Source organism: Xiphophorus couchianus, chromosome 10 (genome assembly GCF_001444195.1).
Source record: "Xiphophorus couchianus chromosome 10, X_couchianus-1.0, whole genome shotgun sequence".
Classification (NCBI taxonomy): domain Eukaryota; kingdom Metazoa; phylum Chordata; class Actinopteri; order Cyprinodontiformes; family Poeciliidae; genus Xiphophorus; species Xiphophorus couchianus.
The window spans coordinates 12,154,383-12,182,356 of NC_040237.1; the positions used below are offsets into that span (position 1 = coordinate 12,154,383).

General features: G+C 43.1%; 1 protein-coding gene and 1 non-coding gene across 2 annotated transcripts; both read left to right on the forward strand.

Moving 5' to 3' along the window:
* The first annotated feature begins 1,820 nt into the window (after nucleotides 1–1,820).
* On the forward strand, nucleotides 1,821–27,734 carry LOC114152019 (wings apart-like protein homolog). The gene is made up of 20 exons (XM_028029635.1): nucleotides 1,821–2,160; nucleotides 3,401–3,915; nucleotides 8,571–9,306; nucleotides 10,291–10,673; nucleotides 11,981–12,105; nucleotides 15,771–15,866; nucleotides 15,980–16,150; nucleotides 16,249–16,385; nucleotides 16,762–16,873; nucleotides 16,985–17,230; nucleotides 17,416–17,527; nucleotides 17,607–17,704; nucleotides 19,889–19,965; nucleotides 23,994–24,130; nucleotides 24,246–24,361; nucleotides 24,472–24,657; nucleotides 25,154–25,367; nucleotides 25,449–25,537; nucleotides 25,623–25,718; nucleotides 26,618–27,734. Exons 2-20 carry the CDS (start codon nucleotides 3,423–3,425, stop codon nucleotides 26,681–26,683), a joined length of 3,690 nt encoding a protein of 1,229 aa, XP_027885436.1. The 5' UTR covers nucleotides 1,821–2,160; nucleotides 3,401–3,422; the 3' UTR covers nucleotides 26,684–27,734.
* trnad-guc (transfer RNA aspartic acid (anticodon GUC)) lies at nucleotides 5,659–5,730 on the forward strand. Its single transcript has one exon. It is a non-coding gene; the product is annotated as a tRNA-Asp (tRNA).
* Nucleotides 27,735–27,974: the final 240 nt, after the last annotated feature.

The window sequence follows — 27,974 nt, forward strand, 5'->3', positions numbered from 1 at the left end:
TGGCTTCTCTTCTCTTTGTCTCTGCCAGATATCATCTGCTGAATGTCAAAGACCTAATTGTTTTTACAGAAGGCTCTGCCATTGCTGACAGCAGCCACTGCGTTAGCTCATTCTTTTAAGCTGTGTGATGCCGAGGCACTCCAGGTGTTACCACAAAGCTTTGCCAGGATCCCAACAAACAGGCCCCTGCTCAGGGAGCTTTTGGCAATGGGGTGAAAAACTCAGATCTGTTTCTTATTGTGAGGATGATGAACCCCCTCATGGTACAGTAACATTGGTCTGATGGCTGGCAGGATGGCTGATGCTGGCACAAAGGTGGGGTGCCGCATGCCAGCCTGAGTCCTCTGCCAGGCTTATCCCTTAGCAGGCCGCGGTTGCATATGATTTTAAGGTTGAAACATCAAAGTTTGTTGCCAGGATGACCCCACTGCCCCAAAGAAACAGACGGCCATGGAAGGGTGCATGTCAACACCTGGATGGATGTAGGACCCAAGGTAGGGTGACAAAGATCAGACATAGGGCGTGCCGTGGTGGCGTAGGGGATAGCGCGACCCATGTTTGGAGGCCTTTAGTCCTTGACTTGGCCGTCGCAGGTTCGACTCCTGGACCAGGCGACATTTGCCACATGTCTCCCCCCTTTCCTGTCAGCCTACTTTCAAAAAATAAGGGACAATAGAGCCCACAAAAAGACCCCCTGGAGGGTACAATATATATATATATATATATATATATATATATATATATAAAGATCAGACATAAACAGAGATGTTGATTTAAAACATGGATGGACACTAACAGTGATAGAATGGACCATGGCAGAAGAATTAGAAAAAGATTGCAAAAGTATGTTATGTTTGGAAATCTTCAGAGAGAAAGCCTCTGTACTCTAAAGGAGCTGTGGCAGCATGACTTATATTTATCAACTCTATTAATAATCAAAATAAATCACAGAATTGCTTGAACTATGTTCTTCGGACAGATCTGACCAAATTAGGGATGCTGGGACATGAGGCAAAGCAACACACATCCATTCATCCTCTACACCTGTTTGATTGCAGCGTCACAGAGAGAGAGAAACTGTTTTCACTATTAAGTTGGTGAATGAGGGGGTGAAAGGGCTTCTTGTGATATCTTAACCTTGTGATATGTCAACCTTGAAACTTGGCAAAAAAAAAAAAAAGAAAAAGAAAATGAAAACACCTAATGACTGCAGTATTTATAAGCAAAACTAGGGACAGACTTCCCGCATTGGCCTTTAAATGTTGTAGTGGTGGGCATTTATGTGTTAACTGTCAACATCCAGTAAATTAAGTGCGAAGTTTGCCTTTGTTAAATGAAACGACATTGTGGACAAACACATATTTTCCTTAAGATGAATTTAACTTTAATTTCGACTCTTTGATACTCTAGTAGGCGTTTGTATTTCTAAATAATTTCACTCTTTTTCTGTTAAATCATTTTTACTCATTCTTTACTCGTGAAATTAAAATGTACATTTTCCGAGTTTAGGGAAACTACTGGAACGCCGCATCCCAGCCATATATGAGAACAAGGTCAGAAGCAGTAACAAAACACTACTTCTGACTTTCCGGTTAAGTTTAAAAAATAAAATATAATTGTCACTATAATGTGAATGAACAGCATTTAACTGACGAGTTTTTTAACCACTATATAGATTTAAAAAACAAGACTAAACACAAACTATTAAAACTAATTTTAATTCCGAATGTGCCAATTTAAACGAATAGTGGGTACTTTATTTGGACGAAGTTGTATTTTCACAGCTTGAAGGGTTCTATTTCCGGTTACGTGCTGTTGTTTCAGTTCAATCTTGACGCGGTGGGGGGAGTCCAATGGAAGCCTTCGTCGTAAGCTGAAGAAGACAATCGAGTCTGAATTTAGGTTGATAAACTGAGAGGAATTTATTAAATGCGCTTATAAATCCACTTTTTCCGCCTCGGCCTGGACCTGCCGACGTGTCCTGGCCGTCTTGGAGCCTCTGATCCACCGGTAACTGCCTCTGTTCGGCCTTGTTTATACTGAACAGCTCGACTCAGGGAAGCAGAAGGCCCGGCGGCTCTTCTGCTGTCTGTCTGTGAGGCTAACGGCCCTGTGGGCTCATCTCTGTGTCTGATGACGATCGGCTCTTTAACTCACCGGGTAAGTGAAGGAACCGGCAACGGGTTAAGACTTTAAACTGATCTGCGTGGAACTCTAGAGCGGTGGAATGTCGGTTTATAGTTATTGTTAGCCGTTAGCTTGGAATTAGCTCCGGCTAATCCGCTGAATTTATGCTAAAGCTAACAGCTAAACTGTAGTTAACGGTTGGAGATAACTTCAGACAGTCACGGCAAAAAGAAGCTCTAGTCTTCTTTAACCCAAGAGTATCGAGGCATATTAAACACACCAGGCTGTTTATAATGTTCTAAAATGATTCAAATCTAACATTATAATACACAAAACACACGACTGTGTTTAGGTTATTAATATTTATTAAACAAAGATGAATCGAAAAAACTAACCCTACATTTGCTGATTTCTGGATGATCTAGAATTTGAAGTTGCAGCTGTTGCTCAAATGCCATTGATTAATCGATTATTACCAGTCAGAGTATCTCTGTAAAAGTAGAAGTTGTGCCAGTTTACTGTTCTGGATGGATATACAGATGTCTAAAACAATACCAAGACGGTATCAGCAATGACATTAGAGAAGCAATTGCTGATCCCCATCACTTTGTGGAGGGTTGTATGGGCCATTTACACTGTTTGAATCTCTTCATTGTACAAAAACGAAGATCATTTACAAGCGTTGTTCCCTAAAGCGGAGGCCAAGGTCAGATCATTTCATGCTCAATAAAATGATAAAAACAATGGACATAGAAAGCAGAGATATTTGTGGAGAGAAAACATGCCTGCTAGTAATTCCTCCATTACGAGAGAGTATATATCCATACTAGCTTTGTTTAGGAAAACCTGTTATATTATTAGAATATGTACATGTTCTGATATTATCTAGATCTGATAAGCTAGCTTCAGGTTTGCTAGCTTTTTAAATCAGAACGTTTTCAGGTATAATTGTCATTGAACTCTTGTGTAGAGTGCAAAAAATTTAAGTTGGGTTAGTATCTGAATATCCAATATCACAGGAGCGGTCGGACACAAAGACTTCCAGCTAAAATGGCCTTTTCTGAATATGGCAAATAAAAGCCTATACAAGGAGAACGCTTTGGACACTGTCCCTCATTGTAAAACTCTGAGTGATACATTTTTAAATAAATCCGCATAATACTACACATTCACCTCCGCAGAGTTGTTGGTATAAGTCCATTGAATGGTTCCAAAACTACATAAAATTTTTTTTTTAAAAAATCACATTAATTTTCACTGTTTTTATTTGTAGTGAACATGAACCAGATGCAACAATGACATCCAGATTTGGTAAAACCTACAGCCGCAAGGGAGGAGAGGGCACATCCAAGTTCGACGAGGTCCTGTCCACCAAAAGAGGCACCCTCAGTACCAAATGGGGCGACACCACCTACAAGGCCAAGGTGGGCTCCAAGCGAGCGGGAGCCCCCAAGAATGACTCGGTCCTGGAGGTCTACAAGAAGCCCCGTCTCTCGGAGGACGGCCTGGACGATCCGTTCGGCTTCGACAGCGACGAGGAGTCCAAACCGGTGACGTCCCGGGCGGGCAGCAAGTCGTCGCCCTCCAAGCCGGCGTCGGCCGAGCCGCCGCAGGCAGAGCGGCCGGGCTTTTCGTTGGATGTGGGCAGCCGGTCCAGCTTCCAGAGGGGATCGTCCCACGCCGCTGCGCTGTCGGCTGCGGAGAGCCCGTGGTTTAGCGGCGACGGGAGTCAGCCGGAGATGATGGAGGACACCGCCCGGTTCTTCAACAGCACCACTTTAAACGCAGGTAAACAAACACCCAGACTGTCTGAGTGCAGTCATTGTGTAGCATCGTAAAAATCCATAGCAATCTTTAAAATACAGAAGATTGGCTTTGAAACAGGTATCACAAATCTTTAGCTTCTTGCTGTCAATAAACAAGATTGAGTCAACGTTGAAACGGGATCTAATGTTGTTAAGTGACACGTGGTCAGCGCTGATATTGTGGCTTTCAGTGTTGTGTAACTCTAGCTGAGCGCCTGCGATATTTTGTAGTACTATTGTGATAAAGATAGTGATTTAAGAAAATAAAGATCACTTATCTTTTAATGTCTTTTTTTATGTTTAAATGTCAAAATATAACATTTCCGATCATACTGTGCCAATTAATATATTTTTTTTAATTTACCATCAATAACTGAAATTTATCATGACAACAATAAATGAAACTTTTTATCACGATAATAAATTCTCACAGTAAATGATATGATAAAAGTCTCTGGTTGAGTAATGACTACAGTTTCAGTCCAGGTCTTGGATAAATCTGCGTGTGATGACTCTTGAAGCTTGGGCTACAGACTGTAGCCCATCCATGCAAACTCTTGTATGGGTTTTGCTTGACGGTAGTTATGCTTTTGCCACCACACTTTTTCCTTCCTGCCAACTTTTTGTAAATGTGCTTGGATGCCACTCCCCAGGAACAGCTAGCTGCTTTAGCAATAGCCTTTTGTGGTTTACCCTTCTTGTGAAACATTGTCAATCATTGTCTACTGGACAACTGTAAAGTCAGCAGTCCTTTTTTGGGGGGGGATTATGTAATCCATAAAACGGCAAAACTTAAGCTTTCTGCATCAGTTTATATTTTGCTAAATACGTTTTTAGAAGCCTGCCTTAGTTTTGTGCCTGATCAGAAACAAAGTATATAACTCTGTGTGTACTGGATCGGTCCTCTATCTAACGTCTGCTTCTGTTTGAAGGTTGCCATCTGATTGCACCTAGATGCCATTTATAATGTGCAGCTTTTGGCACTCTTTTTCTTTCACACCCACACGAGTTGGGATCCACGCATCATGACTCATACACCCCCCCCTCCCCCCATCTGCCTTCAGAAGCAGCAGGTCTTCATATTTATTTTTCATTTACCTGTGGAAAGAAAGAGAGAGGAACATGGAACTCGTAAAGCGCCCTGTAGTTCACGGTTTAATGAGTGAACGATGAGATTTGCTGCAGTCATATTTTGTGTGTGATTGCAAACAGCCTGCTCATTTATGTGGCTGACAGATGAATCGGTGCGGAGAAGGAGGAAGAGGAGGTGCAGCAGCAGAGTCTGAATTCCTCTTCAGGCTTCATAGTGTTGGGACTCATGTCATCTGTTTGTGTGGGAGGGTCTGTCTTGCAGTCTGGGTGGGTTTCAAGTGTTACTTGGTGTTTCTTTTTTTGTTTGGATTAGACTTGCGGGGAAACGAAGCTCATGAAATGATCTGATAAATCGTTGCAATCATCATTGACATCTCGACTGAACTTGGACTTCCTTCCTGCCGTTCACTGCTTACAATCTTTCGCTGCATGTCTAACTCAAGCGACTTAATCGGCTGGACTTAAAAACGTGCAGTTGGTCACAAGGTAACAAAAAAAAAAAATCATACAATGTCTCATTTAAAAAATTAAAAAATGGCAGTAGAATTATGATGACAAAGCAAAGAGGTTTGAGCTAAACTAAATTTGAATACCTTCTGCCATCTTGTTTCAAGTCCACCTAATGTACTTAAGATCCTCGTTAGTACAGTGGTGAGTATCCCCGCCTGTCACGCGGGAGACCGGGGTTCGATTCCCCGACGGGGAGTGAAGTTTGTTTCAGGTCCCTCTTGAAAATGAGATTTAGATCTCAACGGGGTTTACCTGATTAAATAAAGGAATGTTAAGATATGAAACACCCATCAGTTTTATCTTGCCTTAAAGTTTAACCGTCAAATCAGATGCACTCTTGCAGCACAAGGATGCAACAGTATATGTTGTATGATCGCTATGTGCCTGTTGATCACTGCTAAACTGCAAAGAGCAATAATTTCATCTCTTTCTCACCAGCTCACACTGAATGTTTACGCTCTGCCTGAACACACCGTGCACTCAGCTTTCACACTTCTGACAGTATCCTCTCTCACTAGTACTATGTTTCAATAAGCTTCAGGAGATACTCTGGTTGAAATTCAGCGAATTTTATATGTGCTGAAGTCTCTTTTTGGTGAAGGTTTTAAGGAAGTTGTCCCGGTTCATCTGCCAGTGCTTCAAAAGAAACTCTTATCAAACAGCTTGAGGCAAAAAATTGCGTTTTATTATTTCAGCCGTGTATCTGGCTAAATTCTAACTGATTTTATCAGCTTGATACTGAGGACTGGTTGTTTCGTTTCCTTCGGCACAGACTAAGGACACGAACATCAACCACAGTTATGATTTTTAAAATAAAGCCACGTTTAACACTTGGTGCTCCTATACAAACTAAATACAAAATAAACGTTTCAACTCATTTACATTACAGATTGTTGATGCATAGAATGGAAAAGCATAGACTGTGCTCTGTAGACCAATACAACAATCTCTGTGCTTTGGCAGATTATGTACATGTTCTAATCCTTCATTATTTAGAATCATCCTCTCACCTGATCCTAAACTGAAGGTTATTACAGACCTAGAGCGCACAGATTAGGGCTGTAGCGATACACTAATCTCATGATACAATACGATATGCGATACTCTGCTCACAATATGATATATATCACAATATTCAGCAAACGACCCGATTATATATTTTTTCTGGGCTAAAAAATGGTTAAATAAGAGACAAAGTTGCTAAGTTGGCAGAGGCGGGTGACAGTGGGCGGGGCCTGTCTGACAGTCCTCTCTCACGGCAGAGCAAAACATGACATCTGCAGATTTGTCAGAAATCTGCAGAGGTAGATAAGATCGGTTTCTCATGTACCGATCGGCCGATCTCCCAAAATTAAAAAAATCCGCTCCGATTTATCGGCGCACCCTTAAATAGAATGCAGTCATGTAGTCATATTCAATTACCTCCCAATTAGAAACAAGGTGGATAGAGATGGTGGGTTTGGTTTCAGAATTTGAGAACAAAACATCCAGGTATGTAGACCGACAATCAGTCCTTTACGTCGACTGTTCCTTTATGGCGGCGGCTGTTTTAACCGTATCCATTAGCAGCTCAGTTAATGTGCTGTACTTCGGCCATTACGAGGAACTAAAGGGGATTGCGGAAGCTTTTCTGGCGGCTCTGTTTATCTTTTAACTTTTAATTTACAGCATGCCTCATCTAAGATCCGGATAGATCTGAGATGACCCAGTTTTAAGGTCAAACCTGGGCCTTCTGTTCAGAGCAGAGACATTTAGGGTTCGGTGTTTTCATGTAAAACGGTTTCCTGTTTTTGTTATGCAGAGCGACTGCGACTTTTCCAGCTTAAAGTTATCGCGGTAGTTACAAATGCCTCCGATCTGCCAGGTTATGATTTTGCTCAATAAGAGCTGGAGCACATCCAAGCTCAAGTGTTTGATTCTAGAGTTAAATCTAGCAAACATTTAAAAGAACAAAATGTCCTGCATGATAGAGGTTGTAGTAAACAATTTTTTATCACTTTCTTTGTCAAGGAATCCGACCCTAACCTTTACTGTATTTTTAAAAAATTAAATTCTAAAAAAAAGTGAATGAGAGACTAAGATGTTTATTGTGTATACTCCTAACGGACGTTATTTAAAAAAAAAAAATTTATGTAGCAGCTTTCAGACGAGTGTTGGTTTGGCCTGGATGGCGGCTGCTGTTTGTTTCTGATGTGGCTGTATGACCCGCTTGCAGAGGTGCTCATAGAAGCGGTGAAGCTTTAGCACCTGGGGACGCCTAAGACGATAAGATGCGAGTTTCTGCACATCTAACACAAGCCGACACACTTTAGAGTTCCTGTTCTTTCGGAAGAACGTCCCGCTTGAGCGGTGCGATTCTGTTCGGTACATGGCGTTGATTTAAAAACTATCATCAAGCTAGCACCTAGCGAGAGGATCCCAGCAAGGCATCTGACTTATTTTATTTAAAGCACACTTTCAGGCCCTCCTTGAAAGCAGTCAGGGATTTACTTTAAAGAGAAATGTCTTCAGTAGCAAATAGCCCCAGTCAGAATTTTGTGACTGATTTCTGGTTTTTGGCCTGCTAATAAATTGTAGCTGATTTTTTTTTAAATTCATAAATTAACATACAAGAACAGGATTCAAAACATTTCCCTCCAGTCTTCCTTTATTTAGTTCAATTTGAGTATTTATAACAGCAGCAGAGGTGATGTCACACTGTGTGTGACAGGGTTTTAGTGTAAATCTAGATTTTACTGATATTTTAAAACAAAATGGGGATTATTGCCACCCTAAATTAGGTCTGGGGGATATAGCTTAAAGTCAATAGTATAATATAATTAGCAGTAAACCTTGATAACGTTTTTTTATTTTATTGCCACCTACCTATGCACCAACAAAAAAAGACAAAAACAAATTTTATTTATATAAAAAAAAACACGGAAAATAACAACATAGACAAAACGACGTCATTTGTTGCCATAAATTTTGTCGTCAATTTTCAGTTTATTGCCCAGACTTGCCCTATTTGTTGATGTATATATTTTTTGGTCTTAGGATCGTCATGGCAGAACCCGGCGTCGTCACAGAACCAGCACAGCTACTCCTGGTACCTAAATGCTTCGGACAGCGACAAAATGCCCCTGGCCCAGACCACCACCCTGAAGACGGACTACCAGGCCGAATCTACGTATGACTCCTGGGATGCCATCATGGGTCTCCGTCCACCATCGCCCCTCCAGGAACCCCGAAACCCGGCCCCCACGCTCTCCTGGGGCTCGCCGGGAATGGCGGCGGCTGGCCTTCACTCGGCGCACAGGAAGCCCCCCTCTCCTCCGCGGCCGCAGAACCCCAGCGAGAGAAACAGTCTAATCGGCGAGTCCGACCTCGCCGAGTTGTCCAAATTCTCCCAGACGTCCGCCTCGTTATCGCTCGAAAGAAACTCAAACTGTCGGACGTACAAGAGGCCCAACAAGCAAGGCTCGGGCAGGGCTTCGGACTCCAGCAGCTTCGACGCCGCCGCCTTCGGCTCCGATCTCCCCAAATCCTCCACCGACGCCAACCATACCAAAACAGCAGGCGGGGGACGGGGACGGGGCAGGACGAGGGACTACACGGTGCTGCAGCCCTCGTCCGTGTCGGCGAGCAACGTCACCAACCAGGACCGCGGCAGGGACGAGTTTATTAGTGATGCGGCGCCTGCCAGCGGTGCCGGTGGCGCCTCTTCAGGCAGTACCACGGAAGCACAAGAGCTGGGGTGGCAGCGGAAAAAGGCCGAAGCACAACAGCCGAGGTAGGACACAAACAAATTGACTTTTTAAAAAATAATCACTTTTGTAAACATGACCTAATGCAGGAGAAAGGCTCATTAAATCATATCCTGTGTGTTCTAGTGCCGAGTTTTATTCATTTGGATTAAGTTGGATGAACCCAATCTTCCCTGCATGATAGATTTATTTATTTAGTGACTAAGATACTAAATCTCCGAGACAGAGGGAAACGACATAGAATGGTGAAGATAGACAAGGGTCTGGAAATTATGAGTTAATCGTGTTTGACAAGTAACAGTTATTGTAGTAATCGATTATCTTGATGATTAATCGGATACAAAAGATCTTTGCATTCTGCAGCTTTTTAATTTAACCACTTCAGATACATAAATAGAAGCAAATAGTAACAGTTGTTTTTTAAAGAATATAAACATTCTATTGGATAAAATCCAACAATATATCTTTTCTTTAGAGAATATTTGACCATTTGTAGCCAAAATAATGCTTTTAACAGCATATGAAAAGCTAAGCGCTTCTCGTTGGCTTAGCATCAGTACAGAATCGGGCTAAATTGTTTTTTTTGTTTTGTTTTTTTTTTTAAAGTAATTTTATAGCAGCAAGTGCTTAATAGGATATTTTTTCGTTTTTCAGAATTTGAAACTGTAAAGCTAAAACTATCACTTGAGATACTATTTACAAAAAAGTTTTTTTGTTTTTTTTAAAAATCTTCAATGCAAAATGTTATATTATTTTTACCATTTCGGCTTAATTTTTTTGCAGTGAGCACATTGTTTCAGCAAATTTTTTTTTTTTTCTGAGTCAGTTAGCAATTAATTGATTTCTAAAAATGTTGATGTTTGTTCTCAAAGAATTTGATTGATCGTTTCAGCCCCAGTTGCAATTTCCAGCGATAGCTTTGAAATGAAGTCTCATTCACGTTGAAAGAACAGTGGCAGACGGAATAAAAACCTCTCCCCGTTCGATACGCGACGCGTTCTCTTGCGCAGGCCCAGGCCGACCCAGACCAAGTCAAAGAAGGAGGACCTGTTCGGTTTCGACGACACCGACTTCAACCTGGAAGAGAACAGCGCCGACAGTGGCGACGGCAAGCCCAGCTACAAAATCCAGTACTTCGGCTTCGACGACATGAGTGACAGCGACGGCGCGGACGATGACGGCGAATCCAAACCGAGGAGGAAGGTCGCGCAGGCTGCGGCATCCAAGGCGACCCCGGCGGTCACTGTCAAGGAGACGACGACGGCAACGACGGTCGACGACGACGACGTTCCGGATCCGTTCGAGAGGCTGGAGAACCGAGAGAGTCAGCAGATCTGGGAAAAGCCGCCGGTGAAGGAGAGCAAGAAGAACTCTGAGAGGAAGACTCAAAGAGGTACACGCACATTCCAAAGAAAATGCATGACTCGACATTAACTTTGCACCGATCAGAGTGGGGGAAAAAAAAAAAGAAACTGTAGTAAAGCTGTCAGTAATCCCAAATGGATGAACACAAACGACACCAGAGTCTCAGCAATGTAAATACGACTGAGCACGCTGGCTGTAAGCGAGATTCGAAGTATCCACATTCTGTTCCTTTGGCTTGATGACCAGAAGTGCAGAGTGATTCACCGAGCTATAATTAACCCAACAGAAACAGAAATCACTTCTGTTTAATGTAACACAGACATTTCTATTACAAGGCTGCATTTTTGCTTCCAGAAAAGAGGCAAGTGAGCTGTGTGATTACATCTTACACGGTACAAATTTAAAATTGAGTCTATGTTCATGTTCTCAGAAAAATTGTTGTTTTTTAATTTATTTGGATGGAATTTTGTTGATTAAAAAGTATGAAAAATTGCCTCATTTGTGGGTAGAAATTGGGAACCTGTCCAGCTCTCAGACAGAGATAATTCTTCTTTGAATGTGTGTGTGTGTGTGTGTGTGTATACATGTAAACACGACACAGAGCCCACATTGTGCTCCAGATCTTTCTTTCCTTCCCAACAGCGATAACCTTGTTGCCGTTTATTTTCGTCTAAACAATAACTCTAGTTTCCACCTCTAAAGCGGTGAATGAACCGTTTACAGGCTGTCTTGTTAAAATCTTAAATTTATCTAATATTAAAGCCTTTGAGTATCTTAAATTCATTTTTTTTTAAGTATGTTGACGTTAATGGATTAATTATGAGTCTTAAATATTGTCTTGGCAGGACTATTTAATCTCATATATTCAATATTTTGGGTTTTTTCACTGGAATTTTCTATCACACAAAAGTTTAAGTTGCACTGAGACTTCTTCGCGACGTTGTGACTCGAGACCGCTGCGGCTACCGTTTGTCTTACTGTTAACATGCCCTTGTCAGCTAGCTAGCTAGCTACCTTTTTTGTGTCCAACATCAGTAAGTGCAAATTTCTCACCAGCTAACAAGGACGAAATTGTACTTTTCTGTGGCGAAATAGGTCTTAAATTCAATTCATAATGGTCTTAAGAACGTCTTAAAAAGTTGGTGAAACCTGGAGAAACCCCATTTTAAACAAGAGATCAAACTAAATATTTTCAGGGAAATCTGTTATAAACATCGAACACTTTCACTCTCAATAAGTCGGAAGTGTTGGTCTCATTATTAACGTACTGCTCAGGTGGAACTTGGAATTGGGGGATAATCGGTAATGTTTTTTTTTTGTTTGTTTTTTTTCCAGATACTCTGGACTTCTCTGAGGACGGCCTTCGAGTGCTGGCCAGCGGCCCCAGACGGGCGGCTCAAAGCAAAGTGATCGAGAAGAATCCCGACACGTTCCGGAGGATCTTCAGCGCACATAAGAAGGTCAGACACAACGTCACTAAGGCACATAAGGGTGTGACGCGCCTCACGAGTGTCAACCGTGACGCTGTTTAAACTACAACACAAAGTCATTTAAAGTCTTTGTAGACTAAGTGGATCTAACAATAAGAAGTAATGGCAGAAATGTTATGTTTTATAGTCTTAATGCTGCTGAAGAAGATGATAAAACTACAGTGTTCAGCAGAGCTAGTCTTGGAAGGTTCCTAAATAGCTTTCAAATAAAAATATATTGAATGCTATACTTAATAGCTGGGTCCGTGCTATGAAACCTACCAGTTTAAATGCGCTGCACCGTTTCTGATAAGACAAGTGGTCAAATATTGACCCAGGACTACAGCTCATTGTTGGCTCTGAAAGCTGTGTGGTGCCTTGGCAAGCAGGAAAAATGTAGTCAAAAGTCAGTGGGGTGGCGTATGTATAATTTTGACCCTGTGTGGATTTGACTAATTCAAACTTGCGCATTTGATTCTTATTTTTAAAGAGATTTTGAGGTTGTTTTGTTATCGCCACAGCCTGCAAAAGGCATTAAATGTTCCCAAATTAACTCCGGTTTTTGTTGTAGATTTTTCTACGAACTTGTCCATTCGCTTTGAATTTAGGTTTTGGAAATGTTAATTGTATCCAAAACTCAGCTGCGTGCTCGTGTTTCGGTCTCTTAACAAATCTGGTCTTTTCATCTTGTTAGAGCCTGTTAAAGCCGCGAGTGTTGTGCGGAGTTAAAGAGGTGTGCATGGATGTACCTGTGGGGACGAGGGGTTTTCTGCCTCCGCCTGCTCTGACTAACTCCTCGGTGCGTTGGTTTGTGGCGATGTGTGTCGGCAGAGCTGAGGAGTGGCGGACGATCAGCCCTTATTCTTTTTTTCTTAGGCTCCCGAGCTGCCTGTCTTTGCTGTGTCTGCGTGCTAATGGCCTGTCGCCGCATGCCTCACGGGCCGGCCTCAGATCAGAGTTATCGATTGGCCTCTTTTAGAGCTGACGCAGCTCAGTGGCACTCAAGCAGAGCGGAGAGTCTGTGTACTTTGTGTTAGATGGAGGAGGCAGGTTCATGAAGAGGAGGGCTGTGGGGTGTAGCCTCTTTATACATCTGCTCTTGAAGCTTTTATCAAGTAAACAGCCTGAACCGGAGTGATAATTATGTTCGGTCTTGTTGTACAGCAGGAGTGTTTTTAAGAAGTCTCTGACCCTTGTTAGATAATACGTCAGGTTTGTCTTAATGAGCTCCGCTGACCTCATTGGGTTCTGTTCAGTTCACAGCTATTTCAACTTTGGCGCGTCCTTAAAAAGTCTGAGATTCATGTGTTTAAAAGTAAGGCCTTAAAATGTCTTAAATCCACTTAAAAAAATGTAAGTTGGGCTTAAATACGTTAATCACAGGTATTAAATTTTGTCATGGCAAGACAATTATTTTTATCGCAGGATTTTTCTCTCAGGCTAAAGTTTCCTCCGTGCTCAGACCTCTTCATTCCATTCTGTGACTTCAGGCTGTTAAGGCTACCGCTAACTAGCTCCTCATGTACCCTTGCTTGCTAGCTACCTAGGTTTTCTGCGTCTGTCCTGGGCAACTTCAAATTTTTGGTCTGTTTGTTGGACGATGTTAGTTTTCACCACTGGCGCACATCTGTTGCCAAACCTGTAAGCTACTAGGTGCATTAAAATATTCAACTAAAGTAAGAATCTTACTTGCGTTGATTCTTAAGTCACTTAAGAATCTTACTCATGTTTTCTGGGAAACATGAGCCGGGCCGTTTGGGGTTCGGGTCAGCGGTAGTTTTGGCCCTGGAACATTTTTTTTCCCCTCCGTTTCTTTCCTATCATGAACACCGACCTTAACTAAGGCAAAAACGAAGGTCAGTGGGGAAATGTTTCCATAGTGACGCAGGGATTCGTCAGTATTTGGGCCTAATGGGTGAATTGGAAGGATTTCTTTTCTTTTCTTTTTTTTTTGACGGTGTGAGCTGGAGAGCGTTTGACGCTTCCCTGCAGTACGGTGGCCGGGCTCCTGCAACATCAGCGCCGTTTATCTGATGCGAACGTTTCTGAGCCGTGACCTCGGCTCGTCAGGAATCCTCTGGCAGCCGAGTGCCGTTCTGCGGCTGAAGCGTGCCCCCGGCAACGTGTGAACCGTGTGTTTGTTTTCTTCCACTGGGGGAAAGTGGGGGGGTTTGCCCACCTTCCTGCCTCGCTTTTTTATCTGCGCCATGCTGCTCAGCAGCAGGTGGGTGGGATGGGCGGGGGAGCTCCTTGTCTGCCTGTGTCATTCAGATTACTGTAGCAGGCTTTAATTTGCTGTGTTGACGTTCCAGCTCTGCGCAGCACATCCCCGAACTCCCCTTCTATCTCTTGCTTATTAACCCTGCAGAGAAACTTTTTCCTGCCAACTCGGCCCGCTCTCTTTTCTTCCCTCTGTCCGTCTTTTGTTTTTCGTCCTGAATGCCCTGGCAGCCACCAACCGCAGGTTTGGCACCAAGGACTGTGTGTGTGTTTGTTTTTAAGTGCGTCGTGCTGTTTGATCATCGCTGGCCGACTCTCGCCAACTTCTTCCGCATCTATTTGCTCCTCAGTTCACTTGCTCATCCACTCTGTAACTTCAGCTCTCGACTTCTCTCCATCCGATCGAGTCCAGCTTCTCAACATTTTTGCTTTTCGGCTAATTTTGTGCACGCACCGAAGAGAAATAGAACCCTTTAAAACTACTAGCTTCAAGGTATTTTATTTGGAGCTTATGCAATATATTAGTAAAAAGTAGTGCATGATTGGTAAGTGAAAGGAAAATGTCTTATGTCTCTACCAGAAATTACATTTTTCTCCTGTTGTCTCTGATTGGATGGAGAACATCTGTGAACGCCACTTTGCAGCTCCTGCCGCAGATTTTCAGTTAGTGTTGCGTCTGGACTTTGATTAGGCCAGTCTAACTCATAGACATGCTTTAATCTATTCCATTACAGCGCCAGCTGAATGCTTAGGGTGGTTGACCTCTAGGAAGATGAAGCTTCACCTCTCTTCAGAGTTGCCTTAGGCCTATTGCCTGCTTCTCAGAACAAAGGGGCCAACCAAACATGTGTCAGTGGTGTATTTTTGTGTCCTTTTTATTGTTAAATATGTACTGTTTTGTATGATCTGTCACCTAAATTCCCAATGAATACTTTTTGCAAATACCTGCTGAAATAACCAGCAGAGTTCAAATGCACCACTTGACGCTCGCGATGGAATTAAACATTTAATAGCGAATTAAATCGAATCTTTAGTTTTATGTTTCATAAAGTTTTACAACAAGCTATTCCAGTAAGAGCTTCCCTTAATCAGACCACACCAAGGCCTTGTGTGACTTTTTAAAATCATCCTAATAAAATTTAAGCAAATAATTCCATCAGATTAGACCCATTAGGAGTCCAATGTTTTCCCCTCCTGTCCTGTCGACTCAGCGTCCTTGTATCTGTTTGTATCTGTTGGCTGTGAATATAAAAAAAAGGAAAATGAGGTAACTGAAAGAAAAGCAAAAACTGCTGACGGAGTGCTTCTGTCTGCACAAGATCGTGTGTCAGCTTGAAGTTTTGCCTCAAACTGCAGGTGGGCCGATGGCTCCACCGTGTTCTCAGCCAACTTTCTTTGCTGACGTTCTCCTGTTTCCTGTTTGCGCTGCGTTTCAGTCTCCCACTAAAGCTGTGTACAACGCCAGACACTGGACCGTGGAGAGCGAGGAGGAACCGCCGCCGCCTTTCTTCTCCCGTTCGCACGCGACTTCTGTAAGAACACAGACGGCACCGACGCGGCGTCTGACTGGACGTTAGGTTTGTGGTTGGACTGCGGAAAGACATGCAGCCGCCTCACTCAAGCTTTCCTCCATTCCCTCGCGCAGGCGTCTGTCCCGACCGGGAGCTCCAGCAAGGAGCCGGCCGACTCCCAGAAGGACGACGGGGTCTTCAAGGCGCCGCCTCCACCTCCAAAGGTTACAAAGTGCGTCACCGTTCCCACAGATCTGTACCAGGACACGGTCACGGCACTCAAGTGTCGTAAAGAACACAAAGAGGTACGCTTCCGTTTGTTTCCCTGGATCACATTAAGAAACCCTACCTGAAAATCAGGAAACGTTTTCAACTTCTCTTCCCCACTTTCTCGCGTCTGCAGCTCTACACGGTGGTCCAGCATGTGAAGCACTTCAACGACGTGGTGGAGTTTGGGGAAAACCAGGAGTTCACGGACGACTTCGAGTACCTCGCCACCGGCCTGAAGAGCGGTCAGCCGCTCAACACTCGCTGCCTTAGGTACGACAACGAACACCTGAGTCTAACAATTATTTTATTAATTCTTAATCGATTATTCTTTTAACAAAATTGCCACAGTTAGTATATTTTTCATCTAACTACTGAAATTCAGTTACTTTTTTGAACTTTTTTGCCAAAGATGCAAAAAAGTTAACCTTTGACTTTGATCACTTGATTGTTTCTAGCAAAGGATTCATCTTCATCTTAAAAAGAATATTGTCTGCTAATCTGTGGATATTTTTTGAATTAATAAATGAGCAGGAAAAGGAGCTTAATAGATTTTTTTTCTTTTTTAACAGAATTTCAGCCCTAAATTAGAGTGTTTTCATGTATTGTGGAGGGTTTCGTGAACGTCATTGTTGTTTGGTTTCTCCAGTGTGATCAGCCTGGCGACCCGCTGCGCCATGCCGAGCTTCAGGATGCACCTCAGAGCCAGAGGGAAGGTGGCTCAGGTCTTCAAAACGCTGAACGACGCCCCGCACCTCCCGGTAGCGATCACACTTGAAGAACGATGCGACTTTCCGGAACTGAGCCGAGTGCTTTGACCCAGATTGTGTTAATCTGCTGGTTATCATGCTCTCTCTCCTCTCCCCCTTCAGAACCTGGCTCTGTGCACAGCAGCTCTGATGTACATCCTGAGCCGCGACCGGCTGAACATGGACCTGGACCGGTCCTGTTTGGACCTGATGATCCGGCTCCTCGAGCTGGACCAGGACCACGGAGCCGCAGCGGAGCCGGACTCCAGCATCCAGTTTAGTGCCAAGGAGCTGGCCAAGATAAAGGAGAAGATCAGGAAGCTGTGCGACACCGTGCACAACAAGCACCTGGACCTGCAGAACATTACGGTGCCGTGACGCTGAGAGTTTTTCATTCTTCAATTTTCATGCTTTTTTTTTGTTGTTTTCGAGCTTTGAAAAGAAGCTGCTTCTAAAGCAGCTTCTTCACACCTACAGATTTCAGGCTGCTTCTAGCGGCTCGATTGGAGCTGAACTAAAACGCTGCATATCCTCTCCCCCTCACTCCCTTACAGACGGGTCATTTAGCCATGGAGACGCTGCTATCTCTGACCTCGAAGCGAGCGGGAGACTGGTTCAAAGAGGAGCTGCGGCTGCTGGGAGGACTGGATCACATCGTGGATAAAGGTGTTTTATCTCAAAGGGACAGAAAACGCTCGGCGTGTCCAAGTGCTGAATGTGACCGTGGCTGTCCCGATCTCCACAGTGAAGGAGTGTGTCGACAACCTGGACCAGGAGGACCAGGAGGAGAAGCTGGTTTCTTCGCTGTGGGGAGCAGAGAGGTGTCTGCGGGTGCTGGAGAGCGTAAGTGTTTCAGGGGAGGAAACTGAAGCCGCACCACAAAAACAAAAAGTATTTTTTCTTCCACAGTTTATCTACCGTATTTTCCGCACTATAAGGCGCACCTAAAAACCTTCAATTTTCTCAAAAGCCGACAGTGCGCCTTATAATCCGGTGCGCCTTATATATGGACCAATATTGAGCCACAACAGGTCTCGCAACTACGGTAAGCAGCCGCCGACTTCATTTTCCCCCGTGGAAGAAGAAACGGGAAAGCAGACGCCGACTTTATTTTTCCCGTAGAGGAAGAAACGGAGGAAAGCAGACGCCAACTTCATTTCCCTGTAGAAGAAGAAACGGGAAAGCAGACGCCAACTTCATTTTCCCCGTAGAAGAAGAAATGGGGGAAAGCAGCCGCCGATGCAGCCAGCGGTGCAAGCTGGGTTTTGTGTAAAGACCCCAAAATGGCTCCTATTAAGAGACATGCTTACAACGCAGAGTTTAAGCTCAAGGCGATCAGTCACACAGTAGAACACGGGAATGGGCTCTTTGCACCTGCCGCGCTGACGTCACAACCGCATGCGCAAATGCGGCTCTCTTTTTTTGCTTTGAGTTACCATGACAGCTAGAAAAGACAAAGTCTTATTTCAGACGCAAATAAAACAATACTATGAACATTGCTGTCTTCCTAATATAATGGGCTTTTAAGTTTTCATGGATTTCCAAACGATCCTGAATTAAGAAGACGATGGCTTGTAAATATTCGTGCTACCAGTTAAAGCTAACGCCGCACAGCAAAGTTTACAGCCTTCACGTCACTCCGGATCAACTTCTTCAGCCTAAAGAAGAAGGTAAAGGAGCGTTCTGTGTTATTTCCATGGAAACACTTCTGTATTCAGCCTGAAAGAGCGAGTTTACGGAACGAGAGAGCAGACCAGAGCCAGACAGCCGAGCTACTGATCCGCCTGTACACACTGCTGTAAACACCGTCCTGCTTCACAAGAAGCATGCAAAACTAATAAAGCGAAGTAACACGGAAACCTTAAGGAACACGGCCATATTTTTCTAAAAGCAACAACTTTGAACCTGAACAGTCAGCTGAACTAGAACTCCAACACCAGAGCTAATGTTAAGCTATGGGCTCGTTGTGCTTCAGAAGCAAAAAGCCTGAACCGTAAATTCCCCGTTACTTGGTCTCTGACACTAACGACAATAAACCACGTAATATACTTGAACATAAGGTAAAAACATTGTCTGTTAATGAATGATGAAAAATGTTTAGATACTTAGATAGCACATTTTTACAAGAAAAATGTCCGGCATAAGCTAAAGCTAATGTTAGCTACAAAGTTTAAAGAAAGTAAAACTCACCTTCGTATCTGTGTATAACGAGGCGAACATCTTAAAACCTTTCTCCAGCTTATTGTCGGGGCTTCGGCTCGATGTACATCATTAAGCTGAGGTGCAAAGAGCCCATAGAGCAGCAGGGAGAGAATTTAACATGAACGAATCAATGGTGCAGAAGTGGAGGAAGCAACAGCTGTTCATTTTGGGAATCAACGAGTTTTCAGAACGCTGGTTTGTAATCTATTAATAAAGTTTGACTGACCTATCTGACTATTTTGTCGACATTCCCTTTATCGCAGTTCCATCTAATGGATGCATAACGTAACCCCAGCCTCTACTGTAGCGTCTATTCTATGCGCCTTATAATGCGGTGCGCCTTATATATGAAAAAAGTTTTAAAATAGGCCATTCATTGAAGGTGCGCCTTATAATGCGGTGCGCCTTATAGTGCGGAAAATACGGTAAGTACATTTGAATTAAGACAAAACTAACTTCAAAGCAACTTTCCAGGTAGATATAACTTGTTTTAAGTCAATAATATTAATTAGAAAATATTACTAGTTCCACTGGCAGATTAGTTCACATGTAATAGCAAGTTAGTGGAACTAGTACTTTTTTAAAAATCAATATTATAGAATAATTAACCTAAACCAAGCTAATATCTTGCTGAAAGTTACTTTTAAGTTAGTTTTGTGTTATTTCAAGTGTATTAAGATATTTGTAGTGGAAAGTAGACTTGCTAAGACTGGATTATCTTGAAGTGTTGAAAGGTTCTGCTTTAAGAACCTTTCCCCCTTGTGATCACTGAAAAAAAAAAGCTCTGAATGAAACGGAAATAAGTGACCATTTGGGTTCATGCAGGTGTCCGTCCACAACCCAGAGAACCAGGGCTACTTGATCGCCTACAAGGACTCGTCGCTCATCGTCTCCTCTGCAAAGTGAGTAAGCTTGTGAGGTTTAGCTGATTTTCTGTCCTTTTAGGATCCGACTGCAGAGACCCTAAGGCGTTGCCGGGTCAAACCGCATATATTTTATCTACTGAAACTTCTTCCTCGTTGTGTGACGATCAGACCGAAGCCACATAAATCCAGATATATTGACTTCCCCGTCAGAAGCTTGAAGCGTGTGTCGCCTCCCCAGCCACCGCGTCTTTGTGTTCCGTGTGCGTCACTCGCCATTCAGTGGATCATTATCGGGGTTTTGTTGTTCCATTTCCTTGTCGTGACCTCCTGTCACTCTCAGCAGCGACCTTTTACCTCTGACCTCAGCTGGAGGAGAGGGTGACGTCACTCTTTCACTTGTTTCTTCGGGGGTTTTGTTCTCAGGTGTTGCAGCCTGAAGGCAGTTTTCTAACCTTCCTGTGCTTCAGTTTGTTCTCATAAAAGATGAAAACTGTGTTTTGCTGGTTTTTTAAAATTGTTTTTAGATTCCGAGCCATTAAACCAAAACAGCCATTTATTATGCCAAAGTATTCAAACCTCTGGACGAAAACTTGTAGGAATCAGATTGATCTCTATCCAATCTGACCGAGCTTGAGTTGGTTTGTGAAGATAAAAGAGCGAAAACGTCCTGAAGGTGGCGTTTATCGTCTCACTGGTGTGCTTTCTAAATACGTATCATAGAAAAAAACGCTTCTCCAACTTAACAACAGCGCACAAATTTGTGTTTATCTATCCATTCCAATAAGCTACACTTATGTATGTGGACAAAATCTAAAAAAGGTGAAAAACACAGGCATTTCAGACATCAATCCTCTTAAATAAACAGCTATAATGCTGACTAGTGAAAAAAAAAATTCAACAAGAACACTGAAACAAATGGGGACAAAAAATCAAAAGTTATCTACCAGAAATAATGTAGAGCTTAATATTTTTTATGAACAGTAAGTGTAATGCTCTTGAGAAATTAATTTTCTGGTTTTTTTTCTTACTGAGAATTACTTGACGTTTTTTAAAAAAATTAGGAATTAGTTTTATGTAAGCACCAGAACAGTTAAAGAAAATACGGAGGCATTTACAACAGAGTGAACTAACACTCTGTTGTAAAAACGGAGGTTATTTATTTAGTCATATATCACCAACCAGCTGTCATTTCCACAGCTAACACTACCACAAGGTGGCAGTAATGCACAAAGTTGTTGAGTTCGATAAACCTTCCAAAAGAGAGAAACTCCTCCATCCCAGTTTCATTCGGACGAATTACAGAACCCAGTCATGAGCGTGTTAAAGAAAATCGCTACTGATGTCTGGGACGTTGTTAGAACCACCATTATTTGAAGGAAGATGAAGAATCAGTTTGACCAGCTGATTTTCCTCCTGGCTCCTCCTGCTTTCCTGCCCTTTGGGTGACCGGGCAAAGAGCGACAAAGAGCCGCTGTTTGGGAGTGCGACACAGGCTTCGGTCTGAGCCCTCAGCTGTCCGCTGGTTAACTCGATTAACCCCAAAATCTACGGGGTGAGGCCCCGGGAGTGACCGAGGTCTGCTACCGAAACAACCAGACTGCATGGGCTCTCCGTTCTCTTCATCCGTCTCACTCGTTTTTTCTTTGGTCTCTCCGTCATTCCCTCGCTCTTTATTTCTTCCTATGTTCCGGTTTCCTGCTTTTCTTCTCTCTGAGTTGTCTCCTTCTGCTTCCTTCCATCGTTGAACTCGCTGCACAAACTGCATCCGTCTGCATCCGACGGCTTCAGCTGTCTGCAGGCCTAATCTGATAAACCCCAAACGGCCCTGTTAGGAACACAGCAGGTCCTTCTGCCGTTTGATGAGCCTCATTTTGTCTGGCCACGAACTTCATTAGAGATGGTTCTCTGAAAAGGAACCATCGCAGACAATGTTTCTTTCTGTGGAAGACGCTGCTTTGCCCAGATGAGACCAAAGTTCAATTTTCACAACCTATATCTAACACACACTTTACGTATCAGTCTGAACACACCTCCCCCATGTTAAAAGACAGTGGTGGCTACATCGTGTTTTCTGCAGAACACTGAAACACTGAAAGTCCATTAAAAGTGCCTACTTTCCATTATTTTGTAAATAATGACACTTTCATTCAAAGTTGGCATTTTGAATTGACTTTCAATGCAACTTTTAGAGCAACTTTGCATCAAAAGTGTCATTATTTACCAAATGACACTTCACACAGGTGTAAACATTCATAATCACTTATTCATGTTCATGAAATTTGTTATGTCTTGTTTATGACCGTGTCATGTCTGTCTTATGCACACCCCGTCAAATAAAGTGTTACCGGATTCAAAGGTAACCAACTAGCAAAGGGACTTAAAATAGCTAACAGCAACATTAGCATTTTTGTTAATATTAATATGATATACTGACATAGCTTACATTATCTGCATGCAGCAGAATTACTCAAGTTACACGGTTTGTTGGGAAAAAAACGGCAATGCTTTTTGTCTTTTGGCTCTGACTTGCTGCCGAATACGACAAAGACCACTCCCATGATTGCATAGTGTAAGCAAATACTATTAGCTCATCTCAAAAAATGGCTAATGCTACCGTTTAGCATCACACATGCTCTTATCTTGCTGAGGATTCAACCAATTTACAGTGATTGGTTTGAAAAGAAGGAAACACAGAAAACGTCAATTGGTCAGATTAGCGGAAAAGTTGCGATGACTGGTGAAAATTGCAAGTCGGTGCGAAATTTACGAATGACGAGGGACTCTGCATCGATAGTTACGATGGCGACTTCTGTGGAGGGCCGGCGAAGTATCCCGGAGTGATGTATGAGGCCATCTGCCCAACAGCTGAAACTTGGGCCAAACTGGGTCATCAACAGCCAATGATCCCAAGAACATTTACAAAAGACTGGCTTAAAAAATAAAGAATCAAAACCTTCATTTAAGCGAGGATGAGCTTCCTCTGCATCGTGACTGTAGATTCCCCCTCGTTCCCCTCTGTGAGCTCCGAAGTTAATTTCATCCAGATGTTCCTTTTATGTCTTTCCTTCTGTCTTTCTTTGCGTCCAGACTCTGGTTTCTGCTCTGTTCATTCACCGCTGACATTTGATCTAATTTGGTTATTTACATCGGGCTGCTGACCCACTTCACCCTCCCAGCTGCCACAGTCGGACTTTGCGCGCGCACACACACAGAGCGGTTTCCCTGAATGTGGCTCTGTTTTATTACGTCGTTGAAGAGTTCAAGTCCTGTTCAGAATCTGGATGTGAACCAAGTTGGTCACCTGACAGGCTAGAGCTTTCAACTCTTTGCCTGATAGGAAGTTCTTTCATACTCATCTTAGAGTTAAAACCACATTGCTCTTCACAGGGTCCGGACGGGTATTAGAAATCCTTGAAAATGCTTGGATTTCAATTGGGAGTGGTCAAGGTTTGGAAAGTGCCTGACTTCCGTTTAAAGCCGTTCAAAGTGTTTTGATATTGAAACTGCAGTTTTGTAATAAAGTGCAATCTAAAGTTTGATTAAAACCCTAAACTTGAAAACCGTAATTTATAGTTGAAAACTCATATTTTCAGACACCTAATGAAAAGACACGTTTTTCTCTCACTGTCTGAAGTTAAATCAGACAAAACTTTTCTTGTTTTAGGTCAATTAGAATGATCAAAATTATTTCTATTTGCTAAACGTAGCGAGAAAATATTTAATTTGAGCTGGGATGTCATTTACCTTAACATGACTTGTTTGTATTGTGAATATTTATTATTCCTAAAAGGTCAACGACTTATTGATCGGTGCAATTGATATAAAGGTTAGCTTATGTTTTATACTTTAAACAACGTTACTGAAATTGTTTTATTTTATTTTTTTTTTAGTTCATTTGTATATTTAGTTTTTTTATCTCTGAAGTGTGGCGCTGGAAAAGTTTGACAGCTTTCCTTGAAAATGCTGCAAAAGGAAACGTGGCCCGAACCCTGTGTTTAGATTGCGTACCACCAGTTCCCGTGGTGATAATATTTTGCGATTAAGCGTTAAACCTTCTGTCTCAGGGCTCTGAGGAGGTGCGAGCAGATGATCCAGCGGTACAGCAGGGAGGTGAAGTCAGACGGCGGCACGGTGGGGAAAGCAGTGGAGAACTGCATGAGGGCCATCATTGGAGTTCTGCTCAACCTGACGCACGACAACGGTGAGGCTCCGAAAACGCTCGACGAAGGTGTTTAAACCGCAAAATAAGCAGTTGGAGACCAGTGCTCTCATGTTTTTTGGTTTTTGTGTGTGTGTGTGTGTGTGTGTGTACGCAGAGTGGGGCAGCACAAAAACGGGCGAGCAGGAGGATTTGATAGCGACCGCTCTGAACTGCGTTCTCAAAGTCCCTCAATATCTTCCTCAGGAGCAGAGATTTGATGTCAGAGTGCTGGTGCGCATCGCACGACACCCGAGCCGACAGGAAAAACCCAGAGAAATAAGACGCCCGGTTGAACACGATCTGGAGTAACGATCGACCTTTGCGTTTCCGGTGCGTTTCAGGGTCTGGGGCTGCTGATCAACCTGGTGGAGTACAGTGCCAGGAATAGATACTTCCTGATGGAGATGGAGATGGATGGGGGTGAAGGGCCGTGCGACTCCACCGTCCTGCTCAGCGAGCAGCATCAGGACCTGGGCACTGGTGGCAACGGCAGCGGGCCTCTGAGTGCTATCGCGGCTCTCGTACAGGTAAGGGTGGGCGATACTGGCTCAGAATTTTATCGTGATATTTCATGATGCTATTGTGATAACGATAAAAACCATGATAAACTATTTATTGCTTCCTTTTTTTGGTAACTGTGTGACTGCATGGCGCAGCATTTTGTAGCGCCACAAACGCACATCTTGACAAACGTAACCATTTGACTCAGGCGTCATCAGGACGCCACTTACTTATGTTCTATATCATGAGTATGTTCTTAATAATAGTTTTGAATTTGCTGATATTTAGAAACTGGTGAAAATATTTCTGATAATACTGTCAGTATTTTTTTTTTTTTACGTCTTTAATTTAAATTTATTGAGACGCGGATAAATCAGGATTCTTATTGTGATAAGAAACTTTCACGATAAATGATACGATAAAATTTGATTTAATGTTGGGAAAGACAAATTTTGCTTTGAACTGGTCATTTCAAATTATCATGGGCTTAATGTAATCCAGATTGAACTTGTTTCCCCTCAGCTGTTCCTGCAGCGCGAGCGAGCCGCCATGCTGGCCGAGGCGCAGACCGATGACCTCATCAAAGAGGCTCCGAAGCCGGCACTCGACCAGAGCGGCGAGTGGCAGGAGACCGGAGGCGAGATCCAGTGGGTCACCAACGACAACGCCTCAGACAAACAGGAGGCCAAGAAGAAGAATAACGACGAGGAGGACGAGGAGTTGGACCTTAACAAAGGTAGAGCGGAGCTCTGGTTTACTCTCTGGAGAGAACTCAGTCGAACTGTGCGAATAAAACGTCCCGATTTCTTCCCTGTAGCTCTGCAGCACGCAGGGAAGCACATGGAGGACAGCATCGTAGCCTCGTACACAGCACAGCTCCTGGGCTGCCTGTGTCAGGGGAGCCCGGTGAGTCTCACTGCGTTGCCCCACACATCCCGCTCAAAGAGGTATAGTTTCTATGATTAATTACCGCCGTGTTTGTTTCCACCAGATGAATGTGACTACTGTGAGAGAAAACCTGCCAAAAGGAGATTTCTCCATCATGACAGAAATGCTGAAGAAGTTCCTCAACTTCATGAACCTCACAGTGAGTCGCATCTTTCGGAACATTTCTGTACCTGAGGATGAATAGCACAGACTTTTTTTTGATGGATTGACACCAGTTTCAGCCAATGTTTGTGTCGATTTAATGATGATGATCTAGGAAGTCGTCTGTAGGAGTGCACCAACAATCAGCTAACAAAAAAGATATATATATATTTTTTTAAGGCATAAAAATTGATATCAGGAAAAGTCAGAATTGGCAGATCAGGCTTTTTAAAAATTGGCCTGCCCCTGGTGTTCATTTTTAACACTTATTGATTGTACATATTTGAGACACGGGAGGAGCCTTTGTAAAATTATATTTACTCTTATTTCAAAGGCAGAAACACTTAGGAGTTGAGATTATAAGCTAGTTTAAGCAGTGCCTGTTAGCAACTAGCATGCCAAGCAGTACAGCGATCGTTGTGTAAGCATTTTTAACAGCTGATTCTAGCTTAACTCTGAGATTTCTAAAATCCTGTCACCATTTCCAAATCAATGAGCGACATGTTGAAAGCTCAAAACGATGACACATTGACTGTGCCGTACGTGTCAGCCTTCCTGTTATCTGCATGAAGTGTGGCTCTCTCTCGCTCTCCTGCAGCCTGGAAGAACCTCGGACACGTCTCAACATGCTGTAGACAGACAGCCGTAAATAGCTTCTCACATCTGGCTCAGTTATTAGACACATCACCAATACAAAAGGTTTTCTTCAATTTCTAGGGTGAAACAATGCAAGGCGCAGTACAACTGTAATGATTCTGATACGAGCTGAAATTTATTGTGGATTTTCCGTAGCTTTTAGCTAAGAAGAGATTGAAATGATTTATGTATTGGGTCAGCGCTGATGATTTTTCGAAGGTTTTTTCCTATAACCGCTGAAACTCTGCTCTCTGTCTGCAGTGCGACGTGGGCACCGCAGGACAGAAGTCCATCTCCCGAATTATTGACTACCTGGAGCATTGCTAGAGAAGCCTGACACACACACATGCATACAGACTCTATGCCTCACACACCAACACCTACACTGTCCTCTGCCACTGGGAGACGCCTCCTCCTCCAGTCAAAGGCAGCCCTTCTCCTCCCCCATGGTTCGTTGTTGTCATTAGTGGATGATTTGGTTCCTTCACCCGTTCTGAAGTGTCACCCTAAAGCAGTGTTTGGCTTTTAGTTGTTTTCGTTTTTATTTAAAGTTCCTCGAGATGTTGTTTTATTTCCAGTCCGACTTCCCCTTTTTGCTTTTCTGAATTTCTTTTTGAAAATTCCTCACAGCTCATCTTCCCTCCGATTGCAAACGTTTTCTTTCTGTGCCGACTCCCTCCTGTCCTCGAAGCTTCAAAACATTGCAAGATGATTAAAAAAAAAAAAACAACAACAACCCAGAGAAGTCCAAATTGATTTCTTTGCTTTGAAAGTGACATCCCTCTCTACTCCTCATCTTGCTTCTCTCCCTTTCCCCCCCACCTCTTGACTGTGTGGAAAAGACGCTCAGGAATCAAAGCTATTGATCTTTTGTGGGTCAGAAGCACAGAATCTAGTCCGGACCACCTGGAAATGTCACTGTGGGCCATGTTCCTTTCCGTTTATTAGTACAGACAAGCTTTTTTCTCTTGTTTGCATTGTCAAAATTCAAGTTTTCTGATCATTTTCTATATGCAACACCCGTTTATCCCTAACAAATGGCCGTAGATGGACGCAAACACGAAGGAAGTTGAACAGAGATCAAACACGGCTGAGAAAGGAGGAGTGGAACTGAAAGTGACACCAAGATGTTCCGAAGTCCCTGAAAGCTCGAGGTGGAAATTTCCTTTTGGGTTTCTCAGACTTCAAATGGTGTGTTTGCGACGCACTGGAACCCAGAAGCTGATTGGTTCATTCGATTCTGAGGATATCAGGTTGGGGATAAATCTAATCCTAAAAAAAAGTTCTTAGGATGAAAGCTATTACCGAAGCAAGGATCATTTTTGGCATTTCATAAAAAAAACCAACAACTTCTCAATCAATAAACGTTTCACAGGAACCAACACCTCTGAGTCTTGTGTAAAACCCAATGGTGTTGGGAATTCCTAGTTGTACTCCTTTTAACTCTGCAACTTGTGCTCCCACCTCAAATGTGTGTTCTATGTTTTCCAGTTTAGCTTTCTACTGGATCCGATGTTGTTGTTTAGATACCAAATTCAGGTTCTTCAAAGGTTTCTTAATTTGTTCGAGGCACGTGTCATCACACACACACACACACATTCAATCCTCACACTCCTTT

Excerpts from the sequence above, each read along its gene's own strand:
- LOC114152019 (XM_028029635.1), top strand. The coding sequence starts at position 3,423 with ATGACATCCAGATTTGGTAAAACCTACAGCCGCAAGGGAGGAGAGGGC. Across the intron at positions 17,528-17,606 it reads GGATCACATCGTGGATAAAG|TGAAGGAGTGTGTCGACAAC; the intron begins GTGTTTTATCTC and ends CGATCTCCACAG. Across the intron at positions 25,538-25,622 it reads GCCTGTGTCAGGGGAGCCCG|ATGAATGTGACTACTGTGAG; the intron begins GTGAGTCTCACT and ends TGTTTCCACCAG.